Genomic DNA, 9,793 nt, shown 5'->3' with positions numbered 1-9,793 from the left:
ATCAGATGTGGATGGACGACAACTACAGTGATGCTTTTATACCCTTCTAAAACACAAGTTAACCAATAAAATTGAACAAATGATTAAAAAGCTGATAAATATTCATGACCTCATTTTCTTAAAAGAATATTCAAATCATGAACTCTAAAATGGTTTAAAACACACTTAAAAATGTATAAAATTGACAATCAATTTGTTTAATCTTAAAACAGAGGTTTACATAAAAACGTCCTGCATGGTGAAAAGCAGAATATATTATCAGGCTCCCTCTAGTGGCCAATGTTTTAATCACACTTTTCATTTAGCAAGAATCCAGTGTACCTCAACTTTTACTTAAGTTTAAATAAAATGAAAAAGAGTTTGTTTAAAATTGAACTTCATAATTTAGCTGCTCATCTTCAATACAGGGACTAGTGACACATTCTCATTTAATCCAGGTGGAGGCAAGGGACATATTCCCATTTAAACCACCACCACTCCACCTGGTTTAAATGAGAATGCGTCCCTAGCCACTGTATTGGAGATGAGAGCAGCTAAATTATGAAGTTCAATTTTAAACAAACTCACTTTCATTTTTGTTTTCATTTTATCATTTTTGTTTTCATTTTATTTAAACTAAATAGAAGTTGAAGTACACTGGATTCTTGCTGTATTCTTTTTAAATGAAAGTGTGATTAAAACTTTGGTCACCAGAGGGAGCCTGATCATTATAAATTCTGCTTTTCTGCTTTTCAGCTTTTCACCATGCAGGAAGTTTTTATGTAAACCTCCTATTTTAAGATTAAACACATTTAATTATGCACATTTTATACATTTTGAAGTGTGTTTTAAACCATTTTAGAGTTCATGATTTGAATATTTTTTAATAAAATGTTATATATTTTTCAATGTAAAAGTTTTATACTGTCTAGAAACTGCATGAGGTCATGAATATTCATGAATGTATGATGATTAGCGTTTTAATCATTTGTTCAGTTTTATTGGTTAACTTGTGTTTTAGAAGGGTATAAAAGCACCACTGTAGTTGTCCATCCACATCTGATGAAGTCTACTTGGTAGAAATGAAAACGTTGTTGTTTTAAAGTATATGTGTTTATGTGAACGTTTTTATTTTTCATTAAAACTGCTTCAACTGGATCTGTGTCGCTGATGATATCTTTCCTGAGTACATTACATTTGATTAGTTACATACCCTCTTTGCTTAGTGCACAGGCCTTTGCTTTCATGTTCAGACCAAGTTTAATATGTGTAAAGGAACTTGCCCTGCCTTTTGTTACCTTACATTTGCATGTAAGTATTTATTTTTTTTTCTTTCATATATAAAAGCTTTATCCCCATTACGTTTGTTTCTATGAATATATAAATGTAATCACTGTTGCATTCATCCGTACTGCGGTGGTGGTGCTGCAGTAGCGTTGTCGCCTCACAGTTAGACGTTGCCCGTTCAATTCTCGGAGCGTATTCTGTGTAGCAACATGCGTGAATGGGTGTTCCTTCATTGAAGGTTGTGCGTTGGACCCGGCAAGCCAGTACGTAAAAATCTACTGCCAATCATTAGCGGATCGGAGTTCCGCTGTGGCGACCCCTAACCGGGAAAAGCCGAAAGACACAAACAAACTGTTGCATTCATCCCCTTTTTCAGTTTCAGACTACAAATTACAGTGTCACATCTACCATTTCAGTGTCTGATTTTGTCGCCATCTCCATTAGAGAGCACCTGTGTAGCACAGAGGTATCAGTTAACACCTCTGGTGCTGGATGAGAGTGGATGGCGGCTTATGTGGACACACAATGTAAGAAAGCAATAGTAGACGCAGGCCATATTGTTAAAGATTCCTGGCACTGTCTTGAAAGGTTAAAGGATGTGGAGTTTATGGACAAGGATTGTCTTAGTTTTTTGACAATTGATGTCATTAACTTATTTTCAGTGATTCCACACCAACAGGGCCTTGATCTATTCTATGATAGTTTGTTGACTAGTCCGAGTTTTGATGTAGGAAAACTTGAGTTATGCTATGACTTGATGGAGCTAATATTAAAAAACAACTATATTTCATTTGAAGGAGAAACATACCAACAACTAACAGGTGTAGCAATGGGGGCACGATGTGCCCCTGTTTTTGCCAACTTAGTATTACTAGCATGGGAAAAGAACATATCTTTGGATCCAGATATTATAGCAACATTATTTTATACAACAGATTTCTGGATGACTTGCTAATAATATGGAAAGGTGATGAACAAAGTGCTATTGACTTTGTTTCATATCTTAATGAGACAACTAATTTTCTCAAATTTACCTACAAATGGGATAAGGATATAGCTAATTACTTGGATATTAAAATTCTGAAAAATGGAACTGAGTTTATTAGTACCATATTTAGGAAACCGAGTTATGCTAACTCAATGTTACATTTTGCAAGTTGTCATCCAATACACCAAAGGAGAGGACTAGTCAAGGGCCAAATGGTCCGTTTATCTAGACTTATTAGTGAAGAGGACACCTTCAGGGCGGATATTTATACACTTTTAGGTATGTTTCTGGAAAGGGGTTATCCCTTGGAAATGTTGAAGAAGATCAAAAAGGAGATATTTAAGAAGAGAAAAGATAGGTATGTACCTATCTTGAAAAACAGAGGTGAAGCAGCACAGGTATTGAAGTATAGGCAGACTGATGCTAGTTCTGGTGAAGAAACCCAAGATTCATACTTAGATACAATGAGAAGGCACCTGAATTATGTGCCAATCTTAGGAGTCTTTGGGAACATTTTCTAAATAGCGACACAAAAGCAATATTGGGTACAACACCAGCTATAACATACGCTAGGGGATATAACTTAAAGGACATACTAGAGAAGACTAGTTATGGATTTAAAAGGTCAAACATGAACAAATGTGGTAGATGTAAAATATGTAGCTACATTGCTGTGGGGACCTATCTGAGTGTAGCAGGCTACAAACGTACTATTGCATGCCCTGGTGTATGTAATTGCATCACAAGAAATTGTGTTTATGTAGCATCTTGTATGTCTTGTGAGGCATTCTGTGGGCATGACAACAAGAAGTCTAAAAGAAAGAGTAAGGGAGCATTGTAGTTCTATTAGAAGGATGGATGAACACAATGCCCTATACATGCACTCAAAGAATTGTCATTCATTTAAAAAGTTTCTATTCTTTATAGTAGATAGGGTGAAACCAAACACTAATTGTGATATTGACAATAGTGTGGCCTTACGGGAAACAGAGTGGCAGATAAGATTGAATGCCACGAAGTTTCCCGGGCTTAACGAATGTATTTCCTTAAAGCCTGTATTAAAACATTGTGCACAAATTATTTGAAAAAGTGGCTTTTGATTAAGTAGTTTTGATAAACAGTATGACTATTTGCATACAAAGCATATTTTAGTTTCATAAGGTATATGAGGTTCTCCAAGTTCTAAACAAGTAATACACATAATAAAATAAAATTTATATTTATTTTATTATTGATAGATGAATTTCATTTTATTTTATTTCATTTATTGGAACACATTTCTTCACATAAACAAAACATTCAAATTATTTACATATATTTTTTTGTTTATATATATTTATTAGTTGTAAACACATTTTCTGATTATGGAATTCATATTGGAGGATGAATTTACAAATTTTATAGAAGTGTAAAGGAATTTTGTGTAAAATGGAACAAATTGGACATGTATATATTTTTATTTTTGGTATACAACTTTAAGGTTAATATAATAATTTATATAGAGTTGAATTAGTATTATATATATATAAACATTGTACCATTCTCAATTTTAGAATGTAATTTCATGGTGATGATTTTTTTCCTTTTTAGTCAATACTTTTAACTAATTGATTATTTTATTGATTTTGACAACTGATCAATTGAATTTTATTGGGTTATATAAGGAAGGAAAAGGTTGGGTGTGTTTTGTTAGATGACTCTGATGAAGCCAGTTGTACTGGAGAAAGCGCTCCGTCTATGTGAATTATTGGATTAAACTGCATCTATTTCCACTTCTGGTCTGTGCCTTATTGTTGGATTCTGCTAACCCTGTGGTTGATGGTACCTATTTTATGCTTGCATCCAGAACCATGTTAGCTTCTCTGGAGGACAGAAGTGGTGGCTTTGACACTTGGCACAGTACACGTGGTAATATTGCACAGGGCTGACATTGGCATGACCAGGGTTGTTGGCTTGGCCATCCCAAGCTAGGGATGGGAATGTGGTCATTAGTGCTGATGCTGTACAACATTTACAAAGCATTCTAAGGAAAATCACCAGCATTAGAAGGAACGTAATTAGGCATGTCCTCATCAGGGAAAGTTCAGACATGAAAGTAAAGTAGTGTGAGCAGGTACTGTTCTTAGATGTGAGCGGTATTGTATGATCCAGTGGTCCCCTTTAAGTGTGCATCACTGTGTGATTGTGCTGTGGACAATGACTCCTACCTTTGGGTGCTGTGTGTGGGTGTGCGTAGAAGATGCTTATGTACATTGCAGGAGGAATATGCACCCATGTATGTGTGCGCACATGTGGCTGGATGAAGACGTTGGTCTGGGCAGTTGTGATAGGTGTGTAGTGTTGTGTGCAGGGGATAGGAGTGTGTGTTGTCCTTGGAGTAATGGACAGTTGTGTCTCTGTGCATGTGAGTCAGCAACTGTGATGTAATGGGCAGCCATGAAAACAGCTGTGGACTGAAATGAGATTGTTGGGCAGATGATGGGTATAATTTGGTGTCAGTATAATGGATATTTTAGCAGTTGTTGATTTATTGACCAAACAGCAATTGCTTGGTCCTTATTAGCCCTGTATCAGTTTTGCTGAGAAATGACCACCGCCTCATGGTTATCCAAGACTTTCTTTACGTAAGGGAGAAAATAGAGAACTGTGAAGCATAGCTGTTTGCTACCCTGCTTGGTGTCATTGTAGCTGGAGGAGTGTCCTTAGCTCACATCCTTTGATAGCTTTACTCCCTTGTTAGACACTGCATCCCCATGTTGTGGCAAGATGGAATGCACAAAGCTCCACATTTCACTGCGCATAACTACAAGCAAGCGTGCGTCTGTGTGTGGTTGCGCATGGCTTTGTAAATATATCGTGGATGTTATGCTTAGTGCAGTGGAGATCTACAGAGAACAGGTGATATCCTGGCAGACAAGTGTCAGTTGTCATGACTGACGGCCTACAGCCATAGTATAGCCATTAAACGTGGTCAATAGAAGGCATTGCATTATGGAGAAATGGACAGTTCTTGATTCCGTAGGACTCTGCGTATATTTGGGTGTGTTCATAACCATCCCAAACTCTGGCATCCTAGAAAATTGTCAGGTTTCTATCAAGTAAAATTTCATGAAAAAGTAAAACCCCCTAATTTTGCAAACAGTGGTCCTTTCTAAGGAAGCAGCCAGTAGGAGCATCATGGTATTTCATCCTTTAGCTCCTACCATATTTTTTTTAAGTCAGTAGGCGTGTCCCTGCCTGAAATGTGAATTCTACATCACCTCTAATACTTAAGTTTCTTAGATTCACACATCTAACAACACTGACACACAGAGAGACACACAGACCCTAGCATACTCTTTGCAGTACTTGTAACAATTGTCTGTGCATGTGTTGAAACTTAGTAGAGCGAAAAAAGCCATGTCCTCCTAAAATAAGAGTACAGGATGATATACCATCTAGTGAAACAATAATGGCATTAAGATTATGCATATGTTTTTAAAGATTGTTGCTTTATCACACTTGAGATGCAACTTAAATGTTTTTGATTTTTGTGTTGGTCCTTGAAATATCTTTTTATACAGCAAAAACAAGTGATGTCAAAATGCCAGCATGTCTACTGTTAACGTGTAGCACTACCTCCAGATTGAACATTGTGTAAACAGTCCTATGCATGTCTGTGGGTTTGTAGGTTAATCATTCTGTTTTGTTTTTAAAGTGTAAAGTAAATTGTTGTTATATGTAAGTGCATCACTGACTGCATATACAGTCTGGTGACAATAATCTTTAACTTGCTTGTACCCTTGGTGCAGAGGGCTAAAGCTGTGACTTTGACCCATATGACTGGTGTTCAGTTAGTGGCGTGGATGCTAAATGGGCTGAGTGGGGAGGATGCCTGTGAGTGACAGAAATCATCCATCCTGGAGGACAGATAGTTTGAATGACACCTGCTGGAGAGTAGGTGAACAACACCAGACAGAATTTAGCAAACCAATATGTCAAGCAGTCAAACACTGCACGGCTCAGCTAGGCTGCATGTGTAGTAATATGCTTGCGTTGCTAATGCCTGTGGCTGTTTTGCCATGTGTAAGAAATTGTCCTGCAGCACGGGTGTAACCTTCTAATATTAAGGTGAATACACTTTGTTTCGAAACGATAATCAGGGTGAGTTGAAAAATTCAGGAATGGGTTACTAATGGGCGTGCAAAGGTGAATGTTAGTATTGGGAAAAGGGCACTGCAATTAACTACTGCTTTTGGATTACCAGATCATGATTACTTGGGCACAGGGCATGCAGTGGAGCTCTTTAGTGCCAAAATTCCCTTCCCTTTTGAATGTACAGTATGGTATGCATGGAGTACACAAACTGTGACTGTATTCTGTGCAACTTGTGCCAGGGCAGATAATGACAGCAGCTTGATTTGTTTTGTTTTTGTCTTGCCCAGTGGCTCCCATTCCTTTGTTGTTTCTCTGTGCTAAGTGGCAGGTGCTGTGCAGCCCAGACAAGAGCCCTACAGTCTTATTTGTTCCCTGACCCTCACAGGTTTGAAGGCATAATTAAATCATTTCTTCCCTTGTGGTGCTGAAAACAGGGTGACGGGCCGTTATGTTGGACCTTGTAAATGTCTCTTCACTACTATTGGAGATCCTAACTCATGGTGGCTCTATCTAACTGTGCTAATGCCACCAACCACTGAGAACATGTATGCTACCATCCACATGTTGTTCCCTGCTCCTAGACCATGTTTGCTGTACCTAGAATTTCCTCTACATGTCAAACAAGAAGTGAGTCATTGTCTCCTTCCCTTCAGGAAGGGTAAACTAACGGTCACTGCTCACAGCCATCGTCTCCACCCCACTCCATCCATGCCACTAATCAAACACAGGTCGTCTGGTTTGCAGTTAGGCTTCATCCCTCTGTGCCATGGGATGGAGCAGCTTGGTCATTTTTGTAGCATCGGATACAAGTGGACACAATTATTTGTAATAAGGCAGTTTGAAGTCATGGTCACCGCTCTGTTTGGTACCAGTCAAGACTTGCAGTGCCGTGTAACTTACTTGCATCTAAGGTTTTTAATTTCTCGCTAGTCTATACACTTTTTAGGAGGTGTTTCTCTTTTTTGTTTTTGCATCATTAGACTTGTGTCCTGCATTGTCTGTATTGTTAACGTGCATTGTTGAAAAGTATTTGTTTTTGAAGTTTCAATTTTGGTCCTTACTGAAAGTTAAGAAAAGCATCGTTTGAATGAAAGTTTGCATAACTTTTATTTCTTGTCTACAGCTCATAGCTACATGACAGGAACGTCTTTGTGCCTGGCTTTGGGGACGGTAGCAGCACTAACCAAGATTGGAAAGATGGAAGGATGGAGGCTAGTGGGACCTCCTAGGGTGTAAATGTATTGTTCGGATCCAGCTATATGTTCTTGAAAGCCTTTATTTAAATTGTAAAATAGTATTGTCATTCTATCTTGTTAAATAAAAGTTAAAAAAATGTTTTTGTGTTTTTTTGCAACAAGTGTCTTCTCTCATTTGCACATTGCTTTGGTAAAAAGGGTGTATTTGTATAATGGTGCATTGTCCCTTTCAGTACTAAGGCTGAATTTCTGTTTCTATACTTGAGTGACTACAGATAATTTAAGGATAAATGTGTGTGTTTATCTGTCTGTCAGTATATCTATTTTTACATACATACAACATGCAGAAGGTCAGCTAGTGCCATCTAAATTCTCCACGTGTGTGTGTGTGTGTGTGTGTGAGAGATATGAAAGATCTTTTCTGTCCTTGCATAGTAAACTGTGTGGATGGCAGTGGCCATTCACATGGCTGCTGTAGGAGCCTGTAGTTGCTTGTTATGTGTGAGTGGAATGCATATAAAGCGGTTTCCACTAAAGGACAGTAACTTGTATTGTGTTGAGAGATTAGCATTGCTGACTTGAGCCTCTGGTTGTCTGGTTCAATTTCTGGCTTTGGTTCCATTGTGGAATCTACATATCCTCCTTGTGCCCAAATGAGTTCTCATTTGATGATGTAGTTACATCAAAAAGACAGGTAATTAGGTGAATTGATAATCCTATATATTGTTTGCAGATGTGTGTCAAGTGTGGCTGCATTCTATGAGAGCAGCTTCATATTCAGGGGTGGCAGTCTCTTGTGCCCATTGCCAACTGAAATGGGCCTTGTCTCCATTGTGACTTTGAATATGATAAAGTAGTGTCAGAAAGTGAATGAATGAAGTTGTACATTACACCGCCATGACAGTGTGGTTTTTATTATTATAATTTTGAGCATTTACAAGTACTGTTCCATTACAGTGCTAAAAAATGAAAAAGTGGTGAGCTACATTACAAGTGTGGTTTGTTTTTGCAGTGGGTATCCATGTGTGTGTGTGTGACTGCAGCATCAAAGAAGAGAGTTGTATTATCATGCGAGCACCCTCCCCCCCACTAGCCAGTCATATGTTAAGTTTCAGTGCTTTTCAAAGAATGATGAATGAAGTGTTGAGTTACATTATCACAGGAGTGAGTTTTTTTTTTTTTTTTTTCTCTTCTACTGGATTTGGCATTCTCATTCTATGTTTCATTGCCACTACAGTATAGGAGAGTTCTGTTGTCTGCAAATACTCTTACTGGATGACTGTTTTTATGTTTCATTGGTTAAAATTTGTTCCGTGTAGAACATTTGCTTACCTGAAAAAATATAGCCACGTCAGAAGTCTGTTTTCTTATTTAGATCAAGTCTGCCACAAAAAAAAACGCACATTTTAAATAACAAAGCTGACATAGTAAGTTTGTAGGCTTGTAATTCATGAACTAGAATTGCCAAAAACGTTTTCTTCTTGAACCCTGTACCTCAGAAATAATTTAGAAATGCAATTAACTTGGGGAAAGTAAATGCCCTATCGAACTTGTATTATGAATAGGAAGAGCACACACAGTATATAATTATACACTTTAAGTCTACAGTATGGTATTGAGTCGATTCAGGCAGCAAGTTGGAATAAAAATTGGCTCTCTTCCTCCAGTACAGCTCTTTTGAGTGTGTACCTTTAACTCCCAGTGAGTGTGTCTTGAACTTTTAAAATAATGAAGTTAAGTTATCACCTTATAGTTCAAATATTCATATTTCTGGAATCACACGTGTTACTAGAAAACTGTAATTGGCAAACTATTCAAGATAAATTAATCTTTCTTTTAGTGGTATTTATTCAGTTCTATGATTTAAACTGATTTTATAAGCTAAAATAAAGGCAGTGAATATTAATTTTGTAATGTTGTATAAACAGCTTATGTCCGAGTAACCTTTCAAGCAAGACATACTGCCAGCAGGATTTTCTTCATACATCTGTGAGCTTTCATATCGGACTGTACAGTTTGTGTTACCTGAATGTTGAGATATTTAGAGAAATATGAAAATTATTACACTACAAATCTGTATAAGTATAACATTCAGTATCTGTTTAGCTGCATTAGACAGAGGTCAAATATCAATACAGTTGTGTTTGCCATCATGCGTGCTTTAAGATGAAATTTTCTTATACCTTGTATGTAGCATGTTTTTGAA

At 37.3% G+C, this 9,793-nt stretch overlaps 1 protein-coding gene across 1 annotated transcript in view; it reads left to right on the top strand.

The window, feature by feature from the left end:
- NDUFA11 (NADH:ubiquinone oxidoreductase subunit A11) overlaps nucleotides 1-7,726 on the top strand; it is a 45,722-nt gene extending 37,996 nt beyond the window's left edge. The window contains exon 4 of the mRNA XM_044090627.1: nucleotides 7,515-7,726. Coding sequence (XP_043946562.1) covers nucleotides 7,515-7,627 — 113 coding nt within the window. The 3' untranslated portion in view covers nucleotides 7,628-7,726. The remainder of the gene's footprint in view (nucleotides 1-7,514) is intronic.
- Nucleotides 7,727-9,793: the final 2,067 nt, after the last annotated feature.

Source organism: Protopterus annectens, chromosome 13.part0, assembly GCF_019279795.1.
Source record: "Protopterus annectens isolate FY-2018-M chromosome 13.part0, PAN1.0, whole genome shotgun sequence".
Lineage (NCBI taxonomy): Eukaryota > Metazoa > Chordata > Ceratodontiformes > Protopteridae > Protopterus > Protopterus annectens.
Note: the sequence above shows the minus strand (reverse complement) of the source record. Positions and strands in the feature narration are given on the sequence as shown.